Here is a 26,325-nt window from a genome sequence, read left to right as displayed (position 1 = left end):
GTAAATTGAAAATTAGGCTTTGACGAAAAAGTATCAAATATTTGATTAGATTTTTTGAGCATGGAAAACCGCGGCCCGCGCAGTTGGAATACGATGAATGTCGAACGTGTTAAAAAAAATAAAGAAATGATAAAAGGCTGCCGTACAGTGTGTCACATCAAAACACTGGCTATCTGAGTTATTTAGATAAGAAAATTCTTACGCCTCTGGCAGATAGCCAATGCGGAGAAAAACAGAAGAAGAGATAAAGAAAACAATGCCAACATTTTAAGCGCCATGTGTCATTAACAGTTGCGTCAAAATTCTAACCCCTTTCCAACGTTTCGAACGGATAAAGAAAACGGTTAAATACGTCGTTTCGCTGTTTTTTAAATTTAAACTCGTGGATACGATAAAAAAAACAGTCGTTTGTTCCGAACGTTGAAAAATCAACAACCTGACGATTATAACCTCAAAATGAAGGATTGTCAAAACGCCGATCGGAACAGTTTCGTTTGGTGAAAACAAGTGTGTGAAAGGCTGAAACTGAGTTTTGAACAGTGAAAAACGCGATGTGAAAAAGAATGGTCGTTTATCAATGATTTTTTATTTTGACACTTGTGCGTGTATTCAAACTTTTCGACGAACAATAATGATTACGACCAAGCAGTGTTGTACAAGTTTCACGGTGTTTTTATTCCACCAAACCTCACTAATTTGTCGGAATAATGATATGAGACTCAAATGATTTGAGTGAGAGGCAATTGAGTGAAATAAAATTGTTCAGACCTGGGGATACAAACATGATTGCTCACTTGTCCCATGTGATGACACTTGCCAACAGTATAATTGGCGTAAGCGTTTTGGCAATGCCTTTTTGTTTTAAACAATGCGGCATTGTTTTAGCAGTTTTAGTACTTTCGACAAGCAGTGTTTTGTCAAGATTAGCTTGTCATTTTCTCATCAAATCAGCGGTCATGTCCAGGCGTAGAAATTTTGAATTCTTAGCGTTTCATGCTTTTGGAACAACAGGGAAACTGCTAGTCGAACTTTTCATTATTGGCTTTCTTCTCGGGACTTGCATCGCGTTTTTTGTTGTCGTCGGCGATCTTGGACCACAAATCATTGGCAAAATGCTTAACAAAAATCCAGAAGACATTAGAACCAGCGTCCTAGTTACGACTGCTACCTTTATTGTTTTCCCACTTGGCCTGCTTAGAAATATCGACAGCCTCAGCAGTGTTTGCACAGCTACCATAGGATTTTATCTATGCCTCGTTCTTAAGGTACCTGTTTTTTTGGTTTTTGTATTATTGACACAATTTGGATAAACTTTTGAAGTTCCATCACGGTAAAACTAAATTACACAAGCTTTTTCAGTCTATTCGTATGCCGGAAACATTTTTAGAGCTTCCTTGCTTCGTTCAAACATGAAATAAGTTCTATTTGACAATAATTCTGAAACTTTCGTAATCAATTTTACAGAGAACAAACATTTCTTGGGTATCTTTAGATAGTTTATCACTTTGAAAAAGTTTTTTTCACTCGGCATTGTAAGAACCAACTTTTTAGGACTTTTTGATCTCATTTTTTTTTTTCTACAGGTTATTTGTGAGTCAACGAGGCATATTCTGCTCGGTGACTGGTACAACAGCGTGATTTACTGGAGACCCGCTGGAATTTTACAATGTTTACCTATTTTTTCCATGGCACTTTTCTGCCAGACTCAATTGTTTGAAATCTACGAGGCGATACCGAACGTTTGTTTGGAAAAGATGAATCAGGTAGTTCGAGGGGCTCTGAACATTTGCACCGCTGTTTACCTTTGTGTTGGATTCTTCGGTTACGTTGCATTTTGCACTCAACCGTTTACAGGTGAAAAATTCATTGAAATTGTTGATTCTAAGGGTGGTTTTCTTGACTGGAGTTTGGTATGCGAATAACCTGGAATTGGAAATCCCTTGGAAATTCTGAATTTTTTATCATCTTATCGCAGTGACAGCTTTTTCTAAAATAACAAACAATTTTTTATGCTTTTTCAGGCAATATTCTTATGAGTTTCGAGCCGAGCTTGACTTCGGACGTCATTAAAATGGGATTTGTGTTTTCGGTTGCCTTTAGCTTCCCCCTCGTTATTTTTCCCTGCCGAGCAAGTTTGAATTCTCTTCTGTTCCGCGGGGTGCGTTGATTTTTTAATTATTATTTTTTGCACAATTTATCAATCTCATCAATTTTATCCCATAAAACTGGAGCACCTCGATAAAATTGACAAAAAAATCATGTTTCAGGCTCATGGTCACGATCCTGCGATAAATTATATTCCAGAAGTGAGATTCAGATGGCTGACTTTTGCTATAGTTTCCATGTCCCTCGGAACTGGAATTCTCATACCGAATATCGAGTTTTTACTCGGCATCATTGGCTCCACTATCGGCGTCATGATTTGCCTCATTTTTCCTGCTGCTTTCTTCATTTCCATCAGTACAAAAAATACCAACGAGCGACTTATTGCCCAAGTGAATATAAAAATTTTATTTTTTTTTAAATGGATGCATTTGTTTCAGATGTCAAAGTTCAGCCTAATTTTTTTATCCAACATTACCCAAATTTGCCCTAAAATCATTAATTTAACGAATAGAACGAAAAAAAATTGTTTTTTTCACAGGCAATTTTATTTCTCGGTATGTGGATAATGGTCCTTGGTACATATGCGAATATCTATGCCATGGAGGACTCGTCGAATGCCAGAGTTTTGATGACGACTGGAAAACCGTTGATCGATCAATTCAATGATTTCCCTTTGAAGGAAATACTCAAAGAAGATTTTTCGATAAACGATATAAATATTTTGCCAAAAAAAGGTGAGTGTGGGACCATAAATTTTTATCTGAACGCAGAAAGAATTCGTTTTTTTCAATTTTGTTGTTTGTTGTGTTTTCTAGAGAAAGACAAAATGACTGAACCAAAAGTGAAAGCCCCAGAAATTTCAGACGTTAGACACGAGCCACCGATTCCGGTTGAACGTGAAATAGTGACGGAAAAATTAGTGATGGATTCAAAAATCTCGACCGGTGTGCCCCGGTCATTAGAAAATATCGATCCGAAAGTTAGTAAAAACGAAGCCAACGTCGTTGGTCAAGTTGATGAAAAGTTGAATGAGCCTCAGAAGGCAATTGTGATCTCTGACTCACAAGAAGCAGTGAAAAAAAAGGAGGAAAATGAAAAAGCATTGAATAGTGGCATCCTGGAATCCAAAAACGATAATCTCATTGACTCCGATGCGATAAAGAAAGAAGAAACAGAATTAGAAGCTGCAGCAGGTGAAATCGCCTTTGCTGCTGCTGTGAGACACGAAAAACTGCGACAAGTTTTGGAAAAACACAAATTGGCACAAATGGAAATGATGCAGGAGCAGAAGGAACTTCTGAAGGATATTAAAGAACAGAAACAAGAACTTGAAGCTTTGGAACTCGAAAAAAAACGTTTTGTCGACAAGCAAAATAAAATTGATAAAAAAATTGATGCTATTGAGAAAAAAGATGGAAATATTTTTGAAGCGCTGCAACAGAAAGGTCAAGTTTCTGCAAACCAAGAAAAACAAGCTCTACAGAATGATAAAGTTGTCAGAGAGGCTGGAGAAAACCCTCTACAGAAGGAAAAACTAGTTTCAGGGAATGAACGAATTGTCCCAGTAGAAAAAAAAAATGTTTCCAGTGAAAAAAGGGCTGTGGTCGATGAAAAAGGTGTGCCCAAAGCAGAAAACGCTTTGCCGATTAAAATAATCACTCCTGAAGAGCGACAACCGTTGAGGCTCGAAAAAACTGTTCCCAAGGAAAATAAAGTGCTGGCAGAAGAGCAAATTGCATCAAGGGAAACAAGGATATCATCGATATCCTTAAAAACTTTGGACGAAGAATCTCACGGTCCAATCCTAAACGCTCTGACAAATTGGACTTTGAAAAAGTCTGGCGATGAGAATTTCGAGCTGGAAGTTGCTCAAAAGCATTCGATTGAAAATTCATCAGAAAATGGCGACCCCCACGGAGCCGCCCCCATCAATTTGCCAATCGCTTTGCGAATGAGTGAAAAAGCAAAAAAATTGTCGAGTGTTGACGAAAACTCGAAGGTTCATTCGACAAACAACAGCGTAGATGGAAATCTGCCACTCCGACGGGACATTCTTCAGCATGCAGACACAGAAGAGAGGGGAAAAAGAGAAGCTGGCCTAGAGAAGGAAGGAAATGAGAACAAAAATGGTAGAGAGTTGGAAAAAATTAATGAAAGTATGGAAACTTCTAACAATAGAGAATCGGAAGTACAAAATGATATGGATTCAGAAAGAAGTGGAAAAATTCATACAGGAACAATCGAGAATGAAAATTCCATAAACTTGCTTACTAAAGAACAATGCAAAATACGACTTGCCAACAAAAATTCAAATATCGTAGATGAGAATGTTAGAACACTGAAAAAAAGAGATTTGAAAAAATTTCACAGCCCAATCTGAGAATCAGCCAATGCAAATATGTTGATAAAAGAATACGCAACATTTCCAGTACAATGAACTATTCAAAGAGGCATAAATTATTTTCAAGAGAGTATTTTATAAAGCAAAAAATAATGATATGTAAACGACGCAAAAGAATAACAGTCGAGAGCTTTTCATTGTGTGTGCTTAAATAAAACGTATATTTTTCTGTGAAAAAATGTAAACATTCATTTCTATTTTAAGATGATTTTTCATAGTTTTCGTAATTGACATGGTTTTTCAAAGCGGAATTTTAGGTTAGAGAATTTTTAGCAAGGAGTTAATTAAAGTTTTTCATCAAGTTGGAAAAAATGCTATTTCTCACTCTTGCAAGTGTGAAAAGTGTAAATGTCGATTGTAACGAACTGTCATTTTACGAGTTTACAAAAAAAATGCTGCGAAAGGACGAGATTTTTGTCGCTCTAGAAGCGAGCAAAATCAATTTTTTTCAGTTATTTTGAGAAAAAAAACACTGAAAATCTGTGATGGTGAAGATTTATAGTCGGAATTTTCGCAATGTTACTTCGAAGAAGAAAACGCGTATCGGGAAACTTTGAATAAAAATGGAAATCGATATTCATTACAAAGGGTTACCAGTTTACGACAGCAAAAAAATAAGCAGGGAACGTAAATAGGGCGCAAAGCATTGTACGAGATTCTCCGAGTATTCCAACTGTCGCTTATGTTGTGGCTTGTGGCGGCGAATGAAAACAAGGCGAGGTAGGAGGAGGGATGTAGCTCGCGAGTCTACCCACGAACTACGAGCCCGCTCGTGTACAACAGTCAGTCGCTCAATCGACGTCGAACGATGCGAAACGAGAGCATTCGATAATCGCCTTTTTCGGGGTGCAAAAACACTTTTCTTCTTCCGCTCGTTCGAATATTATCAATTGTTATTGAAATTGATCGACAATCGTTGTATGACAATGTTCGAAAACATTTTATAGAATACTGTCGAGAAAAAACATCCGCCTTCGATCTTACTGTTTCATTTGTTTTCTTGACTTTTCGAATCTTGAAAATTTTTTCAACCCGGATTGATGGAGTCGCCTAACGTGAGTATTCCATTATCTTTTTTCAAATTTATCACTGTGGAACTCTGCTTTTTTATGACCTCATATTTTTCGATATTATCAGGTTATTCCTTAAATTTTTGGTTTTTCGTTGAAATTTTCCCTCAATCACGTTATTAAAAATTTGTTTGCTGCAGTCGCGAAATTTCGGCCTTCACGTCGAGTCTTTTTGAAAATTTTCTTTCAATTATGAATTATCCTTGAAAATCATTTTTCAAAATCTACCTTCCTTCCAGAATTCAAATGTTTTAAAACTTGTCGTTCACAAAATGTTCTATCTTCGAAATGATTTTGGAGTTGTACAGTTGGCAAGAGGGACGTGATTTTTCATTTTTTTGAGTATCGTCTTCGGTACATGCATCACTGAAAATCCGTTCAAATACCCATTTTTCGCTTTATCGTTAATTTTTTATCAAAAATGTGTCCGATACATTACGAATTTACAGCGAGATATTTTCATTTCGAAACGACAGCAAAAAGAAAAGTCGTCGCTTCCAAACATTTTTTCGCATTTATTATTGTTTGAAATATTTTCTCCGTACGTGACGACGAGAATATTTTTTTGGTCGAATTTTTCATCCGGTTTAAAGTTGTGAAAACTTGGGGCTCGTGCAATATTTTATTTATTTATTTTTTCTTCCTCTTTTTCAACCTCGGTTTACCTTGCTTGTGACCCTTGCGCAGTATATCGACCGACCTATACTCAACTATACGGGGAAATATTGAAGATGTTCATGTGTATGTAAAGGTGTACGTTATGGAACAGGCGGCGGCGGCGGAGAGGGGGAGAAGTTTAATAATGAGCGATAACGTGTACGTTAGAAACGTTTGCAAAAATTCACGATAGTGCAACGTACCCTCGTTCACGTACGTTTAACATTTCACCACGTGGTCTTAGCTCATTTGCGAATTGATGGTTTTTTCCACGCCGTTTTTATTTCGACTTATTTCTAATGATCTTTATCGGGGTTTTTAATAGTTTTGGTGCTCTTAGGGTTTTAACGTTCGCACACTTCCGGCTGATACTGAAAATTATTAACCTCGAGGCGTGCTCGTCGCTACTGAATGCTCATTGGGTGAAAAAATTCGATTTTTTTTAAATTTGGCCTCAAATTTTTACGATTATTTCGTTAGGCTTCGAACGAATTCACTATTTCCCCCACTTCCCTTTGAGATTAGTTTAACATTATTTTTTCATTCGTTTTTCCCCCACTTCCGGTTGGCACGTTCTGTTCATTGTTTGTGTTCTTCATCGACATTTTTTTCGCTTCTCTAGAATAAATCCTCCTTCTTTTGTCCGTCGTTTTGTATTTGGAATATTCTTATTATCACTCGGAATCGTATTTTTGTTGCTAGAAATAGTTACCGGGGTAACGAGTTCCGTTTTTTCCCCTCACTATACATCGCAACTTTTTACGTACCTTTCAAGGTGACACTTGTTGTTGTGTTTCGGATCGTTTGCCCAAAATCGGGTACTTCCGGTTGGATAAAAAGTGACACTTTTGACTTCCCTCTTCTTCGATCGTCTCCCTTTTACACTTTCGGAATAAAAAATCGTACAGAATAATATGGGGTCACTGCGATTCACAAAATTCATAATTAAACATCTGACTCGACGTTCGGACGCAAAAACGCAAATGATTGACAGCTATGAAATTAAAATTTATTCATAATATATTTTTACATGGTACATTTCGATCGGGAGGGAATGCCGACACACTCCATATGTATCGCGGAATTTTGCGACTCCCAGAGTTACTTTCCAATATATAAATCTGTTTTGTACTAGCTTTTAACGAGCTTACGATTTTCTTGCATACTTTGAAAGTGCGAAATCCGGAATTTTTAATGAATTTTGAAACGGTGAGTGGTTTTTTGACCGATGGGAGAAAAGTGCTTTCAGACAGTTTCTTAGAAGAGGTTACGATTTATTTTTGATAAATAGAATTTTTACAGCTGCCTCGATCTCCTTTACGATAAGAGAATTTTTTGTTTGTTGGTAATTCAAAATCCTTTTTTGTGATATAAAGCCCTCTAACGTCGCGCGTGAAAACTGCCACGGCGCACCGCGAGAAACTCTGGTGACAGGTATCATTTTCCAAAAAAAATAATAAACGAACAAAAAAATAGAACAAAAATGTCAAATGATAGTGATAGTGAAGTGGTATCGTTATGAAAACGCGATTAGTTTTCACAGCTGTTTATCTCGTAGACTGACACGTCAGGACCCGGAACATCTCGAAAATTCCCAACTCCGTCCAATGGCTTCTCTACGCTGTGATCGAAATTAGAGAACTCCCTATTTCCAGGTTAGGAATTCGCCTTTTCGCGCTCCTCAATAAAATTACGTTGAAATTTCAAATACTCTTAATTAGTGTTACGAGTCATACAGTTTTTTCAATTCAAGAGACATTTTTCCAAAGTTCTTTTAATCCTTTCATTACAACCGTAAATCGAGTTTTATTTCTTCGAGAATTCTCCAAGTTCAAAGTCGTTCGTATCGACTTGGATCCAATTACTTCGTGACATGATTTTTTCGCCCATTTTTTCGACCTAATGAACGAGGTACAGTTTTATTTTTTTTTAACCTTAAGTTTTCAATTTTTTGACACATTTTTATTCATTCTCTGTCCTACTGATTTTGTGTGAGCCACCCACCGTTTTTACTGTCAAATTACATTGAGAACGATATTGTCAAGTTACATGGCATCGTTTTGTTAGTCTTTTATGCCGCTTTGCTTTTGTCTTATACAGAAGATGATGTTCCGTTTTCAATGTCTAAAACCAACAAATTGGAACTGTGGAACGGGGAAGTGAACACTTTAATTTTTCAATGCTGTAAGGTACATTTATCGTTGTTTAATTTTTTCTGAAAATGCTTTAAATATCATGGCATTGTTTAAGAAACTGTTCCAAGGCTGTGGAAAGTTTGATATTGGGTCTACGGTCGTTTACTACGGATGAGCGGACGCTAATTCATTGCACGAGAAAAAGTATTGCTCATGGATTGTAGAAATTTTTCAATTTTTTAGACACTGATTTTCATTGGGTTGTCAATCCTTGGAATTCGATAGAAAACTCTTCCTGATTCATGTCTTTTGTTGGATATTTTGGTGCTCCTTTCGGAACAATTTGCGAATTAAACAATTTTGCTAAACGATTAACGACTGCGGAGAGTGTCTCTTGTAGCTGGAGTTTGGGATTAGATTTTGAGTAGAAAAGTACAGTCTTTCAAGGAAGTGACAGTTAAATTGACTCTATGCTTGCGCTGGAATAATTGCAACTGTCAATTTGACAGAAAAAAAGTGTCAGGAACGAAGTTGAAGCGACAAAAGTCACCGACATTGAAAACAATTGAGAAATTGTCAAACATCACAACAAGATAACCAGGGGATTGTGATTTTTTGTAGGAAAAGAAGGAGGAAGCAGAGATGTGGCTGACAACATCCGTGTCTGCGAGCCTCGGTGCAGATGAAGTTGCCGCTCGTTTGCACGTTGATCCAAAGACAGGCTTGAGCTGGCCGGAGGCTGAACAGAGAAGGTCGTTGGTTGGTTACAACGAGTTGACTGTGAAGGACGAAGAGCCAACGTGGAAAAAATATGTGGAACAGTTCAAAAATCCTCTCATTTTGATGCTTCTTGGTTCTGCATTCGTCAGTGTTTGTATGAAACAATTTGACGACGCAGTCAGCATAACAGTGGCAAGTACAATGAATAAAACGATCGAATTCCTGTGATATTCATTTATACATGATCATTACCAATTTTTCTCAATGATTTGAACCGAATACACAAATTCACAGAAACGATAATTTTTTTCTCTCTCCGCAGGCAATCATCATTGTGGTCACTGTTGCATTCGTTCAAGAGTATCGATCTGAAAAATCTCTCGAAGAACTTAACAAACTGGTACCACCCACTTGTCATTGGTAAATTTGCTAAAAATCATCATTCTAGACAAATCAAATGAATGAGTGAACGAATATACGAATATGCAAATGTAAATTTTTTTGTTCAGCCTTCGGGAAGGAAGAGTGGAATCTTTTCGTGCTAGAAATTTGGTTCCCGGTGATATCGTATACTTAAACATCGGCGATCGAGTGCCAGCGGATGTGAGAATTTACGAAGCGATCGATTTGGCGATCGACGAGAGCAGTTTCACGGGCGAAACTGAACCTGCGACGAAAACAACAGCTCCGCTGCTCAAGAGCAATGGACATACGTCCAAGAAAAATATTGCTTTCATGGGAACCCTCGTACGATGCGGAAATGGCAAAGTAAACGAAGAAACTCATTTCACTGGATATCATCATTCATTTATTTTAGCACGTACACACACACACACACACACAGCATTGAGCTTCGATTAATTCGTGATAATGCCTGCCCTTCATATACTATCGACGTGATATTTTGTCACAGTTATTTTTGGTCGTGTGAGATTTTGTCGTGGTGGTGTAGTGTCCGTGATATTTTTTCGTGTGATATTTAGACGCGCCACCCATTGTGGAACTTGACCATTTTTTATTTTATTTTTTTGACTTCTTGTCGTAAATTTGCACTGAAAACGAAGAAAAAGTTGGAAAGATTTAAGAAAATCAACAAAGTCATTTCCTCAAATAAAAAAAGTCCCTTGAACAATCATATTTTTGAGGAATTTGGGTTATGATTTTTGAATAATTTTACAATTTCTCATCAACTCTCGCTGTTTTGAGGGATTTATAATTTGCTGAAATTTTAATTTCGTAAAAAAAACGAGCACAAACATCAAAATCAACTGAATAATTGAGTGAAATTCGAAAAATTAATCGTTTTTTTTAAATCGATAGGGAATCGTGATCAATACCGGTGAGAAGAGTGAGTTTGGAGAAGTGTTTGCGATGATGCAAGCGGAAGAGGCCCCGAAAACTCCTCTCCAAAACAGCATGAGTATTCTTGGTGCTCAATTGTCGTTCTACTCGTTCTGCATAATCGGAGTAATAATGTTGCTCGGATGGATTCAGGGGAAAGCATTATTGGAGATGCTGACGATAGGTGTGAGTCTGGCAGTCGCTGCCATTCCGGAAGGACTCCCGATCGTTGTCACGGTCACTCTCGCTTTGGGGGTCATGCGGATGGCGAAAAGAAAAGCGATTGTCAAAAAGCTCCCGACGGTTGAGACTCTGGGTAACAAAATTTTTATAAAAACATTTTGAAAAAATCAGTTTGATCGAAACTTGATAAAAAAAAATGGAAGTTTGTTCAACGAGCAAATGAAAGAATTTTGTCGGTGAAAGAAATTTGGGAGAAAAAACTTGGCATTTGGAAATAAAACGAATTTAGTGCTCAGCTTCTACGGTTTCACATTGGAATTCTTGATTTGATTAATTCAGCTAAATTGTTTTATTCATTTAGGCTGCGTTAACGTAATTTGCTCCGACAAAACTGGAACGATTACGAAAAATGAAATGACTGCGACGATTCTCGTAACTCCGGAAGGATACGTGGCCGATGTTACCGGCACCGGCTACAACGATCGGGGACACGTGCGAATTCGCAAAATGGAAAACATCGAACTCGCACAAGCGGCAATCAATCAATTGTTGGAGGTGAATTTCACCCTTTTGTGGAAAATTACAATTCAAGGCTAAATGAAAATACAAATGGAATAAGCAGCCTGTGAATGCCACATTATCAATTAACGGAATCATTTAATTAAGATAAAAATTTGTTTAAAATCATAAATTGATGGAATGAAAATTCGAAGAAAGACTATAAAACAAATTGAAACTCAATCAGGTCGGCTGCGTTTGTAACAACGCAGTTATTCAGGACGACACTCTTCTGGGACAACCGACCGAAGGTGCCCTCGTCGCGGTTGCCATGAAAAACGGGATGTACGGAGTTGCCGAGAAATATTTGAGGCTCCAAGAGTATCCGTTTTCGTCGGAGCAAAAAATGATGGCGGTCAAATGTACACCGAAATATTCTGAGGTATTTGAAAGTGTCAAAAACCACAAAAATATCCAAGTTTGAAGAACGATTTTTCGTTCACGTTTCTCGTTCGCCTTAATAAAAATAGTTTTTTTTTTTTTTATCATTTTTATCCAGAATAGGGAAGAAATTTACTTCGCGAAGGGAGCTCTAGAAAAAATTTTGCCTCAGTGCACCAAATATTCGGCCAATGGACAATTGTATCCGTTAAATCAGAAAAAAGACGAAGAATTTTTGGCAGAGGCTCACGAGATCGGGCAACAAGGATTGAGAGGTATTTTTTGGAGCGAATCGAGCGTCTTTCGATGAAACGAACAATCGAAGTTTTTCTCGAACTTAGCGATCTCATATATTTTCGATATTTTCATCAGTTTTGGGATTGGCGAGAGGAACGTCTCTTCAGGATTTAATTTACATGGGTCTTGTTGGCATCTGCGATCCGCCGAGGGAAGGAGTTCGCGAGGCGATCACGACTCTCGTCAACAGCGGTGTTCAAGTTAAAATGGTGACAGGAGATGCCAAAGACACTGCTGGTTCAATAGGTTAAAATTCTATTCAAAATCCTGTGATTTTTTCGACCAAAAGATGAAAAAATGGACCTCAAACATCATCGTTACATTTCGCAGCGAGTATGATCGGTCTCGACACCCTCCACATGAACCTATTGTCCGGGGAAGAGATCGATATGATGTCCGAGAACCAACTCGAGCAGGAGATCGAAAACGTGAGCGTTTTTTATCGCGTAACACCAAAACACAAGCTGTGCATCGTCAAAGCTCTCCAGAGAAACGGCCACATTGTTGGCATGACTGGCGACGGTGTCAACGACGGAGTCGCCCTTAAGAAAGCTGATATCGGTATTGCTATGGGCAAAAATGGTACTGACGTCTGCAAAGAAGCTGCGGACATGATCCTCGTAGACGACGACTTCAAAACAATAATGTACTATTTTTATCCCTTTTTCACGAAATTTCTTTAACAGGCTAAATTAATGATCTTTTGCTTTGGTTGAGCCCCAAAAACTTTTTGAATTTGTGTAACTGGAATTTCGTACTTTTTCACATAAATTATTTGAGATTAACGATAATTCGTGGAAGTTTATGAGACTTATTATTGCAATTTGCAGCTCAGCGATCGAAGAAGGCAAAGGAATATTCCACAACATAAGAAATTTCGTGAAATTTCAATTGTCGACGAGCATTGCAGCGTTGTCATTAATCGCCCTTGCCACTTTAATGGGTATTCCAAATCCTTTGAACGCAATGCAAATATTGTGGATCAATATTATAATGGACGGTCCACCTGCTCAGAGCTTGGGAGTCGAGCCAGTCGACAAAGACGTTCTTAATCAAAAGCCTCGGGACACGAAAGAACCGATGATCACTCGGAGTGTCGTCATTAACGTTCTTTTGTCTGCAATTGTTATAATCCTTGGTACACTTTGGGTTTACAATCGTGAAGTACGTTCTTGCTGTTTGTTTGAAGAAAGTGAAAAAAAAAAACCCTCCCACTTTTACGTTTTTATGTTGAAGATTTGCGAAAAATTTTGTAAAATTCAGTTTTGAGTTCCCTGGCTGTAAACTCGAACGAAAAATTCTAAAATTTAGAGTAATTCACATGAAAGAAACGGTAATTCATTGGCTTTATCAATTGTAGATGACTTCGGATGGCATAACCGCCAGGGACACTACGATGACGTTCACCTGTTTCGTTTTTTTCGATATGTTTAACGCTCTGAGTTGTCGATCTCAGGTAATTGAGGAAAAAAAGAAATTGTTTTTCATACTATAATCATTGAACAACCATTCTATTTGAAAGGAACCCCCAAACTTTTATTTTTTCAGACTAAATCTATCTTCACAATTGGTTTGTTCAGCAACAAAATGTTCCTTGTCGCTGTTTCTCTGTCGGTGGTTGGTCAAATGCTGGTCATTTATTTTCCCCCGTTGCAACGAGTTTTCCAAACTGAAGCTCTAACTGTAAAAGGTACGGAACAGGAGGAATCGATGGTTTTTAAAATATTTTTCATCGACCTCTTAAAAGCATTGATGTATGCGATCGCCAATGTTTGATCTAAAATTTATATTTCCCTTAATAATTTCAATGGAATGAGATAATTATTGAATTTCAAGAAAGGAATTGTGACTTTCTGCAGATATCGTGTTTTTGGTGGCACTCACGTCGAGCGTGTTCGTGATAAGCGAGGCGAAGAAATTATTGGAGCGTCAATGGGAGAGGCGAAAGAGCAGTGCCAGGTATTATAGTAAGTCTGAGTTGGATTTTGTATGACAGTTAAATACCGTCGTGGAAAAGACGAAAAAGACTCGTAGAGAGTAAAAAATAAAAGAGGAAAGAAAGGATAAAGAAAAAAGAGAAGCGTAAGAAGAAAAAAAATGATGGGAGTTTGAAAGAAAAAACAAGCTGAGAGCAGTTGCTGAAATGGGCAAGCTTTCGTTCTTCTTTTTTCCCTTTCTCGCTCCTCGTTGAGAGAGAGAGAGAGTGAGAGAAAGAGGTGAACGAACGAGAAAGAAAGGGAAAGAAGACTGAAATGGAGGAAAGATTGTCAAAAATTCAATAATTTCTGTATGAAAAAAATTGAAAATGAAAGAAACGAATGAGAATTATGTGTTTGGGAGGATGAAATGAGCGACCGTAACATTTCCCACAGAGAGCAGAAAGTGCTCCGTCTCAACACCGAGAAACTCTGCCAAGTAAACCAAGTGCGAGACTCAAAAAATGAATAAAAACCTAACGAAAGCGAGTCAACGCGAAGACGTGCAAAAAACAATGAACAAAAGAGCATGAATTTTGGGCATCTCCCCTTCGGGGACCACGCTAGAGGCTCTACGACACACGTGCGTCGAAAACGTCTCTGTCATCCTTTCAACGAATCACTAACAACAACCTAAACAGTTATTAATCTCCTCGGCCTTTCCCCGTCCTGCGAAGTCTTCAAAAAAATTACCTCGACAATGAGATTTCAGCACAACGACAATCCTGGACGACGTGAAACCAAAAATACATGAAATATCGTCTCGCCATAAAACACACACACACACACACCGATGCATGAGAATTGATCTTAAACAAATGAAAAAATGACTGAAGAACAAGAAACGAGCCACGTCCACTGCGATCAATGGTTCGTACTCATTTCATCATCCCTTTTCCTTTGATCCAACACATTAACCTAAATATAAACACTCCGTTTTTGAGCAAAACAACATCAAATATACTCTTCACCATTGGGATAAAACTGATAAACTTTAGGGTGACAAATGATAATAATATTCAATTTTTTGCTACGGTGTTACACTCTTTGTACTGCTACACATTTGTCAAATTAGAATTTTCCAAAATGAACTGTGTGTGCGTGTCTGAGAAAGATAGAAGAACTTAAAATAATTGTTACACTCGTAGTGTTTAAACTTTTCGTAGTCGAATTGAGTGTTGGACATTTTTTCATCTCCGATCTTCTTTGTCTCTCTTGTAAACTTATTCACTTACTTTTTCTCATTATTTTTCTCTTTTTCTCGATTTTTTCGACCTCACGGATCTCATTATCGTAGATTTCATATTCCGGCGTCTCAATTTCCACGAAAGTTTTTCGTTTTGTCATAAAAATTTGTTAAGCCCCATTTTCATCGTCTCACATTTTGTCATTTTCCAATATTCTTTGTTTTCAATCGAATTTTCTTTCGAACTTCTGGTTACATGGTGCTGATGAATAATCATTTGATTGTTCGTTGAATGCAGGAGTTATCGACAAATGACGTTTGACAATTCGATGACGATTTTTGCATCATTATTCTCCAAATCAAAGTCCACAGCATCCAAAAAGTGGCTGAAATTCTTAAGAAATTAAAAAGAAATGTTGAGGATCAACATTTTCGAGCAACAAGAAGTTTTCGGCTCAAAATACTTTCGTGAAGATCGAGACGAGGTTAGAAATTTTTTATTTACAAAACACCAAGAACCGCGAAAAAAACAAACGACTTTGAATCATTTTTAACGACGAAACTTTCTTATTCTGCTCTGGCTGTGTATCATATCTCATTAATTTTTTTCATTTTATTGTACATAAAAGCACACACACACACACACACACACACACACACACACACACACACACACACACACACACACACACACACACACACACACACACACACACGAAAAAAACGAAAAAAAAATGAAAAAATAATCATAAATCGTGAACATTTCTGGGTTAGGGGCACGCGTGTGCTTTTCGTAAATATGATCTTTTTCCTCGCTCACTCTTCCTCTCCTTTCATCGTTCAATCTTTCACCCACGACACGAATACCGAAAATAAAAAAAACAAATAAGTGCAAAAAAAATCCGCACCTATAATGGCACAGCGTTTTGCACACGTTCGTCAATTTTTTCGAGCCTCGTTTTTCGTTCGTCCATTATTGAAATAAGGAAGATAAAAAAAAAGAGGGAAGAACGGGGCCCAGCAATGCTCTCCTCGCACTCGTATAGTAGTCTTGTTTAGAAATATTTTCTAACCTCTTTCTCGTTCGCTTGCGCCGCTAAAGTCCAACATTGATTATCTCGTGTCCATTTAATAAGCTCCCAAATAAAATGACACTTATCAATCGCAATATTTGTGAAAATAAGGATCAAAGAAAAAAAAAAGATTGAACATTCAAAACGAAGCAATGAACAAGTCCAATTTGTAATCCTTTTAAATCGATAATTAATAAGCGACTTCAATCGAGTAGTAAAAAATATTAGTCAATATTTCAAACGCTTTTTTCATGTACATTCCGTTCTCGAACTATTTTTAATATCTGTTTTTTTTTTTCAATCGTTTATACTAGATTGTTTAGTCAAGAATTTTTATAAAATCTGAATTTTTGCAATAATCAACGTCCAAAAATCCAGTGAATTTGAAAAAAAAGATGAAGGCAAAGGCTTTGTGCGATTCGTTCAATATTCCATTCGAAAATGTGCAAATGATTATCATTTTTCCAACAAATATTTTATTTGTCATTTTTCCTAAAACGTTATTGTTGCTTTTTTTGGTTATCTTATTGTAACGAAATACAGACATTCAGATCGACAGGAAAGATTGACTACAAATGTGAAATTTTCATTCATCGAGTGGATACTGCATTTTTCAAGTTTTTACTGTCATTAAAAACTGGAGAGTTTTTATTTTAAATGACAATTTTTTAATTAGAGCAAACAAAAACGAGTAAAAAATATACAGGCATTATATTTTGTGCTGGTTACGAATTTTGCTGTACGTACTTATACGAAATAGGGAAAAAGAATGAAAGAAAGCAATACTGAAACGACGTCACTTGCATTTACCATCACGTTGGGTATCTCACCGCATTTTTCAATGAATCAAGCGTTTATTTGAATATTTAAAAAATTATTATTTAATATGACAAGGCACAATAGGGAATGAAAAAGGAAATTGTGAGTCAACGACGATGTTGAAATTCTGATAACCTAGTGAAAATGAACCTTTTTACAAAGTGGCAACAAAAGTGAAAAGTGCCATTTTATTATTTTCATCGTCCTCGCTCCCATCAGGGGACGAAATTACATTAATATCAATTGTTTATCGATTATAACTTTGTGCGAATATTGTTTGAGACGTTTTTTTGTTCAAACTTATTGCATAATAAAGTGAAATCAACGGTGGAGTACTTGTTTTAATTCCATTTGGTGCATTGACTTTTTTTTCATCTTCGAAATTGAGGAACGCAGGTGTCGTTACTATTTTTTGGATGTTTTTTCAACTTCTGGCTCTTCCTTCTGAACGATAATGCCACTGGGAAATTTGAAACTAGAGACTCAATCTTGTGAATCAACTCTTCTTCGGTCAGTTTTCTTTTGTCAATCAACGGCTCTGAGTTCTTTTCAAATGCTTTTTGAGAATGCAATTGTGCTCGGTGTAAAAAATCAAAGTGCAGAGCTGCAATTGTCATCAGTACCAAAAAAATGAATAACCATCCAAAATGACTCTTCGTTGGAATCGGGTCAGTTTTCTTAGAATTGGAAACATTGTTCCGTATTCTCAGAGCTTCTTGTCTTTGATTTATTTCACCTTCGAATAACTTTCTCCAGCGACTTGTGCTCATCTGCGTTAGCAGCCTCCCTGCAATTTTCAATTAACTTTATTCGTCGTTTTCACCTCAAAAAAGCAGTAATGCACGGAATATTATCATATTTACAGTTAATCGTAATTGAAGACACTGAAGTCTTTCATCGTCCATCATTGCAATTGGTCAGGAACCGATTATTTGAAAATCGTCGTAGTTTCTTACCTTTTCCCTTGGAAATATGAACTATATGGGAACCAGCAATTTCAAACTATTTAGTAAAAGTAGCACCACGAACCAAGCACCTATAAACTTTTGTCGGTATGAAAAGAGAACGAATGAATTGCGTTCTTTTATTTCTCACCAACAGAAAGTCCCACTCGAAATCATTGAAGATCGTCTCATTCTCGTTGCACTATTTATCTTTGTTACAGCAACAAGCTACAGTTGTTTGGTATATGAGCACGAAAATGTACCGAATATCAGCAAGATATCCGAAATTTCGTGCCATTAAGGCGATCTATCGCTTGCGTGGTGCTTGCGTGAGTGCGAGAGAGATAGCTGCAAAATGGTTACACGTTTTACTCGGACATCCTTGATTTTTTGAGAAAAATAAAAGATACACCTTGTTCTCTAATAAAACGAGAATAGCGTGTAACTCATATTTTCTTTCAAATATCAACCTACTGGGAATAAAACGTGCAGCAGGATTTTTACCGACTGAACAACTGATAGATCACGTTAATGTACAATCAATAAAATAAAAACAATAATTAAATACACGACACTCATCAAAGTTGAGTAAACAGATGGATTTGATTGCCCATGAGACGATTTTTGCACGATTTCTTTTTCGACAATCAGAAGATTCCGATCTAGTATACTCCCAACTTGCTTTACTCATTATCAGAATTCGTTTTTACACTATGAAGCAGATTCAAGACAATTGATCCCCATATGTGTAGGAAAAAGGACAAAAATTATGAAGCAGGTTTACTCCCATCGATGACTCGTGATTCTTCATCGACTTGACGATTCCACGACTTGGTTAATCGTTTGAAAAATTTATTGTCAAAATAACGATCCGACGAAAAAGGTCAATTCGAATCGATTCCACTGAATTTCTTCGAGAGGATCGAACGTTTTGCACACAAAGTTCCACGTTCGAAAGACCTTTCGATCATCCCAATTGTTTGCACCTTTCGTCGCAGTAACAATAAAGTTTTCTTTGCCCAACAACAATCCTATATCTCAACAAGGAATTTTCTCTCTTTATTTCCACAAGGTGGAAACACGCTAGTACAACTTCACCCTCGAGCAGGTGACTGTCCATTCAATCATTTCGTCTCTTTTGAAAAAATTAGACTAAATACCAAAAATCTGTTTGGGTTTGTTTGAAACCCAAAATTATGTAATTGAGACCTTAAATAATTTAATGGGGGGTATACTGTCCGTGTGATTTTTTGTCGGTGTTCTTTTGTCGAGTGATTTACAGTCATGGAACCAAAATATTACACGTAGGATTATTTATATTAAGGCCATAAACTTCATGTAGTAAAAAAAGGCCTACTGCCGAGGTTTTTGAAAAAGTTTGATTTCTTTTTTTATGGTAAAATTTCATTTCTTTTATTTTATATTTCATAGAAACTGTACTTGGATATTGATTATCATTCAAAGCTGTTGATTCACTTGAACTTTTTTCTATTTTTTTACTCCAAATGTCCCCTGGCTAGGCCTTGTTTCAGTGTGTAATTGTATTCTTTCGTCTCGTATCGTTTGAAACGTTTTTTTTTGTTCAAACTTACTGCACGATGAAGGGAGATCGATAGTGGAGATTTTGTTTCATTTTGATTTGTTTGCCAACAACAATAATACCGATGCAGTAACATAAATTCTTAGTTTATGGACTTATTTAATAGGCACTTTTTCTTTCACTGTTTTTCGAAGACTTGTCCAATTTTTTTGAGTTTATGGTAATTATTATTTGCTAATGAAGAACGTCGACTCTAATCGAGCTCAGTGGATTCCTTCCAGAGGACTGTACGTTTTGTATTGATAAAGTTCCGGTCCACCGTAACCGTAAAGAAGTCTTCCTCGTCCATTTTCATCGTAATATGGATATCGGTATTTAGGTCTGTGAAGAATAATGAAATGATGAAAATTTAAACACCCAACGATTTCATTCAAGTGCTCACCCGATTGTCATTTTGAAAAAATATTTTTATCCATGATTTATTATTTAATTATAAATTTAAAAATAAATTAATATTTAATTGGAATTGAATTGAAAGTAAAATTAAATTAATTAAACTGTTAACGATTTGCTTCTTTCGAATTATCAAATTAAAAATAAATTAAAATTGAATTAAAAGTAAAATTAAATTCTTTAAATTGTTAACAATTCGCTTCTTTCAATGTCGTTCAACAAAATGCTTTTATTTGTTATATAAAGCTGAAAATTGATGAAATGTTGAGCCAAATGCTCGGTAACGTACCTTTCGAAATATTGGAAATTCGGGGCCTTGGGCTCGGCAATAGTCGACTCAGTTTCTCCGATTAAGCATGCAAGACAAATGTAAGCTATCGCCAGCACGTACTGAAAGAATAATGTTTTTTTTCTTCAAGTTTTTACGAAACTCGTCCACGATTGCAGATGATTTTTTTTTATTTTTTTTTTATTTTTTTTTATTTTTTTTTTTTTTTTTTTTTTAGTAACGATGGGGAAAATATTTATTAGTTGTGAAATGTGAAAAACTTTGAAAATACTTGATCGTCGACTGACATGAGAATGTTGATAGAAATTTTTTAAATTACTCACCACCAGAATTTTGGCCATCGTTATCCTGAAACTTCACTTCACCACTGAATTTTACTCGGAATATTAAAAATCGATTCGATTGTTAGATAAAATTATTAAGACTACAATCATTAGAAAAATCTCCACCGAGAATGGAATTCGACGTTAGAAGCGTCGTCTGTGAAAAGAGGTTTCGTTATTACTGAGCGATGTGTAAACTCACAAGGCAAAAGGAGAGGATCGGTGAAAGTCAACCGCACGAGGTGTACGATCGTGAACGATCGAAGCAGCTCTCGTCGTCGTTCGCCTCTTTAATCCCCCTCCTACGAGGCAGGAAGAAAGAAAACGGAGGTGCGCCACATTAAAAATGAAATTACAGGAAGCAAAGGTCGCTGCTTTTGCTTTTCGAAATAAAATCCGATTGAAAGGAAGGAAAATTTTATAGTTTATTATTCAGCACAAACAATCCTTGTATTTAATGCTGTTTTTTATAAATAATTTTTATCACAAATAAAAATCCATCTGCTGATGTGAAAATACACAAAAATGCAACAGTTTTCTCTCCGACTACTAATGGAAATAACAAATAAATAATTTTTTAAACGTATCGTTGATCTGGCTTGGCCTGGTTCGCTACTTTGACGCCCCATTGTCCTTTGAATCCCATGCCCATTCCTAATCGATCGATGAGATCCTGTCCGTATCGTCCATTCAACGATTCGAAAAGGACGCGTCGTTTCAAGCCTTCTTCCGGATGGAAATCCCATTCCGTTGCCTGAGAAATGTATTTTTGGAGAAACGATTGAATTTTGGGATGAAATATGAAATTTATGAATGAACGCGTGGAAAAATTGGTAAAAGGAGAAAATGAATGGATGAATGAATGAATTATTGAAAAATCGGGTGAAAAAATGGATTAATTTATTCACCGATGAATAAATTCATCAATCGCTTGACCTAATTTCTCATTCGTCCATTTATTCGATGAATAAATGAACCAATGAGAAATTGGGCGAATCGATGGATGCATTCATCGATGAATGAATGAACAAACGGAAAATTGGGTCAAACAATGGATGAATTTATTCATCGATGAATAAACGACTAAAATAATGATAATAATTGAAGTTCTTGAGTATTACGTAATTGGATAAATGCTCATAAAGTTCGATCCGTGCTGAATCGAACAGCGGAACGTGTTTTGCCTTAAAAACTTTTTTCTATTGGAAAAAAAAAATTTGCATTACCTGATGAACAGCGGGAACGCCGGCGATGTTGTTTTGGACAACATCGTGAATGAGAGTGAATATTGCATTCGACGACGACTCATTAATTAGGGTGACGAGACAAAAAATCTACACGAAAATGATCTTTGAATAAATAAAATAACCGACCATTCGTCAATTTATTAATAAAAGTACGCGAAAATTAAAAAAATCATACATGAAAAGTCGTGAAAAAATAATTGAAACTAAAAAATGATTCGACAACACAGCAATTCTTACCAAAATGACAAATTTGAGGTCCATGATTTTTCCAAATTTGGATTTTTATTTAAAAAGAAAAAAAAATTAAAACGAGGAAAAAATAATAATAGCAAGTCTGAAATACGCGTCCACACCGTCCCAAGATCCAAGTGAAAGTAAAATCAACTCGAGTCTCCGGGGCTCTCGCTTTTTTTATTTGTTTTTTTTTTTTCGCTTGTCCACGACCTCTCGACTCTTTATTGACAAAGATAGAAAAAAAAAACTTGCAGTCATACTTGCTAAATCGACGAGGAATACACATTTTTAGATTTAAATGAAACTTAACACGCTCCAGTCTTTGGAAAATCAAAGAGCCGAAATTTTGACGTAATCAATTTTCAGTGCCGACGAATCGTCGTTCCAGGTCCTTGACCAGAGATCAGTTGCGTTGAAAAAATCGAAGAGAGCCTGCAAAAATGGTTTATAACCATTAACAACTCAAAATTAATAATTATTTGAAAATTCAGTCATGCAGAGACTATCGATAATGGAAAAAAATTCATTCATTCATTCGAAGAGGTTTTACCTTGGCACCGACGTTTCGCCAGGGCTTGGCGTAGCCACCGCTGGTAGACAAGTCCGGAAACTCGTCGTGACCACCAACCGCAAGTCCCAGTGTCAGATAAAACTGTTGAAAAAATTAAATAAAAAAAAAAAAAAAAAAAAACTAACTAACTAACGAATAAAATTATAAATTTGAAACGAAAGAAAAATGAATGAGGGAACGCGAACCGGTTTGTCGAAAGGTGATTTCGTGTCCACCGAACCGTACTCAATCCCGTCAACCCGCGTTCGGATTTTGTCTCGTCCCCATTCTACTTCATAAACATGGTAATCTTTGGACCAAAGTTCGCTCGAGTATCTCCTCGGCAGGCTCGAAGTTTTGCCGGTGGAATCGCCCGTCGATTGTGACTTCGTTTGGGTTGGACCGGCGCAGAGCACACGACCGCCAAAATCTTTTCCACTTGTTCCTCCTCCACCCAGCAATACCGAATTACCGTTGGACGATGCGATTCTTAATTGTGGATGAGTCGACGCTGCGTCTTGGTGAGACGATTGGTCGAGGGCTTCGAGACTAATGACTAGACGGGGAGAAATTTTTTTCAGTGTTGTGACCTCCATTTTCAATCGAATCCGTCGTTAAAATGTGTGGATTTTGTTTTTTTAGGGACCGAGTCGCGCAGACTTGGGTATAATCAACGTTTACAAGGTCGTGCACTTTGACTGCGAGTACTGACGGAACGGTTGGAAATAGGAGAAAAATGCATTGAACCAATTTTGTAGAGCAGGAAATTTACTATCGATAAGTCTTTGACGATTTTTCTCTGTCTCTGGTACTTCAGGCTTGAAAGTAGTTTGAAAACATAGGAAGAAAGATTTGGTTTAGGCACGAATCTTCGGAACCAAGTCGATGTTTGAACTGCTCCAGGAACTAAACTTCTGAAGATAGAATTTTTTTTTCCAATACTTTTTCCTCGGAAAATTTGTGCTCTACAAAAAAGGTCTCATGTGTTTTTACTCCTGCTCCAGCCGTTTGGGCTCACAGTGCTTCAATCTCCGTAAACGTAGATGCGGATGTTGATCATTAGACACATTCGTCGTTTCAACATGCGCACTAATATTTTCGTACTCACACGGATAAATCCAGTCGCCACGGGGCAATCTAGCCCGAATCTCTATTATTCCGTAGATAAAAGCGAAGCTTTTTTTCGTGTTTATCTGGCCGGAAAAAACTGGCGGCAAGATGTAAGGTCCGCGGGCCTCGCGCTGGCATTCTCCGTTGCCAACGTCTTCCGTGCATCTGTATTTTTATCACGAACATTTCACTTTTTTTTCAACCTCAACATTTTTGGTTATCAAACAAAAATCACTTTACCCTTCCAGTGTCAAGTTTCCATGACGTATAAAATCGTCTCCGTATTCATTCTGCACGAGCGTCGGTGTTATTCGAAGATTTCCATCTACGCATTTTATATTTCTCTCGTCTTTTCGATAAACCACGAACGCGTAATCCTGATAAGTTTTATAACGGTTATAATAATAAAACTTCGTTCGAAGGTGTCAAGTTATTTTTGGAAGTGAAAAAAAAAATGCTCAAATCCATGGATCGTGAACCAAATGATTAAAAAAAAAAAAAAAATTGTACAAGACTGTGTTGGAATTGGGACGAATAAATTGAAATGAAATATCTTTTTTTAATAGAATTAATTGGTTCATGCTTCGATCATCAATTCTTTTCAAATTTAACTTGATGCATGAAAAAATCAATCAGAAATTTTTGTTCTCGTTGAGAAAATGATCGATCGTCAAGATACTTAACCGGTGAGCCAGTGAATTTTTCAACCCCCCTCCAAATCGATTGATTCAAATGATGAAATTGTTCATCCAACAAAATCTGCCGGGAGCAAATATTTTTTCGTTCTCCGGTCGATGGGTCAACGAGTTTCGTTTCTGTTGGAGCACACGGTTGATTCTCCGCAGAGTCAACCCTTGTGACGGGAGTTATTTTCGCACCGTCCTCAGAGTTGAAAAATTCTGGGCAGCGAAATGTGGTTGATTAATTTTTTGAATATTTTTCGCCCGCGTAAAAGTGTTGAAACTTTTCGAGGCTTTGGGAGAGAGTAAGTAGGAAAAAGTTTTTAAAAATTTGGGAAAATAAAAGAAGGATTGAAAAATAAATTTTCACGAAGGATTCGCGAATGATGGAAAAATGGTGATTTTGCTTGGAGAGATTGTTACCAGTGACTCGATGCTGTTGATCCAAAAGATTGTATGCGAGGCCATCCCAGACAACGTGAACCCAGTAATAAACGATATCTCCGAGACGTAGCCTCGTCGTGCGATCCTGGTAAGTCCATCGACCATTCCGAGCTCTCACAACGTCTCTGGCAATCGTGCCAGCCTCAAGACCCTCAAAATCCTCATTAAATTTCACATGAAAAGCCACCAGGCTGATCCCATCTTCGTCTGTTGATATATATTTTTTTTTTTTTTTTTTTTTTTTTTTTTTTATCAATCGTACAAATTGCCAAGGGGAAGCAGAAACGAAGAAAGCAGAAGGAAAAACTCATTTTTCTCTCTTACCTGGCACTGAAATTCTTATTCCTTTCGGTGAAAGTGGTTCGACGGTTGCTAGTGGTGGAGAGTATTTCCCGAATGCCGAATTACCCAGTAAAAAACACGTGAGAACAAAAATTCCACAAACTTTTTTCATTTTTTTCAAAAATTTTCACTCGATTTAAAAAATTTTTTATCTTTTTACAATTACATTTACTCGTACAAAGGAACACAAAGTCGTTATTTCATTGCGCTATATTTTCAACACTTGTCATTTTTCCAATCGTTTTTTATTTCAATCCGTTTTCCAATGTTTTGATCCAAAGTTTACTTCCGTGCGTACGAAACGCTACTGACGTATTAGCTTTTTCGCAAGGCAAGCATCACGAAGCGAATCTGGTATTGATAGAAACTGCGAGAAGCGAGTGCAGGGAGTGAGATGAGCAGAGTATGAGATTCTCAAAAATGCTCGAGGTAAAACTTGTCTCTGCCGGATTCCACAAACGCCTATATATGCGAATGCACGGGGTGTCCCGCCACGGAAGCTTTTTTCGGTTAATACTCGGACGCAGATCGGAGCCGTGCAATTTGACCTCTCATTCTGGGAAAACGGTTGGAGATAGAGCAAAAGTGTATTGGGACAATTTTGTAGAGCAGACAATTTCCCAAAGAAAAGTCTTTGACGAGATTTTTACATATCCAGTATTTTACGGCTGGGAGCGGCTATCAAAATGATCGCGAAACACAGACTGCACTTTGGAGTCGGGTCGTCGTTCGAACCGCTCCCATGGCTAAAATACTGGAGATGGAAAAACGTTTCCAAGAACTTTTTTTTGGGAAATTTCATGCTCTAAATAAAAGGTCAGATACACTTTTGCTCTATCTATCACCGTTTAGACGCTGGACCCGTTCATCGCTCACAGTCGCTAATGGCGATCATCAAGAAAGTTACTACGGGGAAGAACCTATGGGAAATCGTTCTAGAATTTTTGACTCGTCATCTGGGCGTGGGTTTGCGTTCACAAGGATCATCAGTGGAGCGAAGACACCCTCTATATAAATATTTGTGCACATATAGCCACTTTTCTTAGTCATCTTCGAGTATGCTCACGTTTCTTTTACGTTCATCGTCTTGCATCGTCGCTCACTTTTTCCTCGCATCCGTATCGATTTTGCAACCAATAACGTATCAGCTCCTAATGACCTTTCAACTTGTTTTTATCGCTTCGCAGTTGATCTCAGTGAAGAAACCTTCGCCCAGGGACTGATTTTGTATCTTGTTCTTTTATATCAAATTTAGTTTTCATTTTA

The 26,325-nt window shown here is 37.1% G+C and overlaps 5 protein-coding genes across 6 annotated transcripts; 2 read left to right on the top strand and 3 right to left on the bottom strand.

The window, feature by feature from the left end:
* The first annotated feature begins 137 nt into the window (after nucleotides 1-137).
* On the top strand, nucleotides 138-4,686 carry LOC122418126 (putative sodium-coupled neutral amino acid transporter 10). 2 transcript variants are annotated; one of them, XM_043432179.1, is made up of 6 exons: nucleotides 138-1,265; nucleotides 1,584-1,854; nucleotides 2,022-2,158; nucleotides 2,268-2,495; nucleotides 2,645-2,840; nucleotides 2,922-4,686. In XM_043432179.1, exons 1-6 carry the CDS (start codon nucleotides 783-785, stop codon nucleotides 4,484-4,486), a joined length of 2,880 nt encoding a protein of 959 aa, XP_043288114.1. In that variant the 5' UTR covers nucleotides 138-782; the 3' UTR covers nucleotides 4,487-4,686. The 2 variants fall into 2 exon arrangements, with proteins under 2 accessions (XP_043288114.1, XP_043288115.1); XM_043432180.1 differs by having other exon boundaries at nucleotides 141-833.
* Nucleotides 4,687-7,667: 2,981 nt separating this feature from the next.
* On the top strand, nucleotides 7,668-17,233 carry SPoCk (secretory pathway calcium atpase). Its single transcript, XM_043432770.1, has 17 exons — nucleotides 7,668-7,889; nucleotides 8,054-8,145; nucleotides 8,335-8,423; nucleotides 8,991-9,281; nucleotides 9,412-9,509; nucleotides 9,599-9,857; nucleotides 10,410-10,746; nucleotides 10,975-11,168; nucleotides 11,359-11,553; nucleotides 11,671-11,827; nucleotides 11,925-12,095; nucleotides 12,180-12,495; nucleotides 12,680-13,013; nucleotides 13,210-13,305; nucleotides 13,398-13,539; nucleotides 13,709-13,816; nucleotides 14,222-17,233. Exons 3-17 carry the CDS (start codon nucleotides 8,355-8,357, stop codon nucleotides 14,266-14,268), a joined length of 2,814 nt encoding a protein of 937 aa, XP_043288705.1. The 5' UTR covers nucleotides 7,668-7,889; nucleotides 8,054-8,145; nucleotides 8,335-8,354; the 3' UTR covers nucleotides 14,269-17,233.
* A 1,449-nt stretch (nucleotides 17,234-18,682) lies between these two features.
* LOC122418520 (uncharacterized) lies at nucleotides 18,683-20,715 on the bottom strand. Its single transcript, XM_043432776.1, has 3 exons — nucleotides 20,453-20,715; nucleotides 20,130-20,230; nucleotides 18,683-19,768 (listed from the first exon to the last, which is right to left on the bottom strand). Exons 1-3 carry the CDS (start codon nucleotides 20,468-20,470, stop codon nucleotides 19,651-19,653), a joined length of 237 nt encoding a protein of 78 aa, XP_043288711.1. The 5' UTR covers nucleotides 20,471-20,715; the 3' UTR covers nucleotides 18,683-19,650.
* Nucleotides 20,716-20,859: 144 nt separating this feature from the next.
* Nucleotides 20,860-22,068, bottom strand: LOC122418519 (uncharacterized). Its single transcript, XM_043432775.1, has 3 exons — nucleotides 21,937-22,068; nucleotides 21,679-21,786; nucleotides 20,860-21,206 (listed from the first exon to the last, which is right to left on the bottom strand). Exons 1-3 carry the CDS (start codon nucleotides 21,958-21,960, stop codon nucleotides 21,030-21,032), a joined length of 309 nt encoding a protein of 102 aa, XP_043288710.1. The 5' UTR covers nucleotides 21,961-22,068; the 3' UTR covers nucleotides 20,860-21,029.
* Nucleotides 22,069-22,089: 21 nt separating this feature from the next.
* On the bottom strand, nucleotides 22,090-25,449 carry LOC122418518 (beta-1,3-glucan-binding protein-like). The gene is made up of 8 exons (XM_043432773.1): nucleotides 25,042-25,449; nucleotides 24,697-24,924; nucleotides 24,278-24,492; nucleotides 23,834-23,970; nucleotides 23,592-23,758; nucleotides 22,690-23,039; nucleotides 22,484-22,585; nucleotides 22,090-22,365 (listed from the first exon to the last, which is right to left on the bottom strand). Exons 1-8 carry the CDS (start codon nucleotides 25,169-25,171, stop codon nucleotides 22,264-22,266), a joined length of 1,431 nt encoding a protein of 476 aa, XP_043288708.1. The 5' UTR covers nucleotides 25,172-25,449; the 3' UTR covers nucleotides 22,090-22,263.
* Between the last annotated feature and the right edge of the window lie 876 nt (nucleotides 25,450-26,325).

This window comes from Venturia canescens, chromosome 11 (assembly GCF_019457755.1).
Source record: "Venturia canescens isolate UGA chromosome 11, ASM1945775v1, whole genome shotgun sequence".
NCBI lineage: Eukaryota > Metazoa > Arthropoda > Insecta > Hymenoptera > Ichneumonidae > Venturia > Venturia canescens.
Note: the sequence above shows the minus strand (reverse complement) of the source record. Positions and strands in the feature narration are given on the sequence as shown.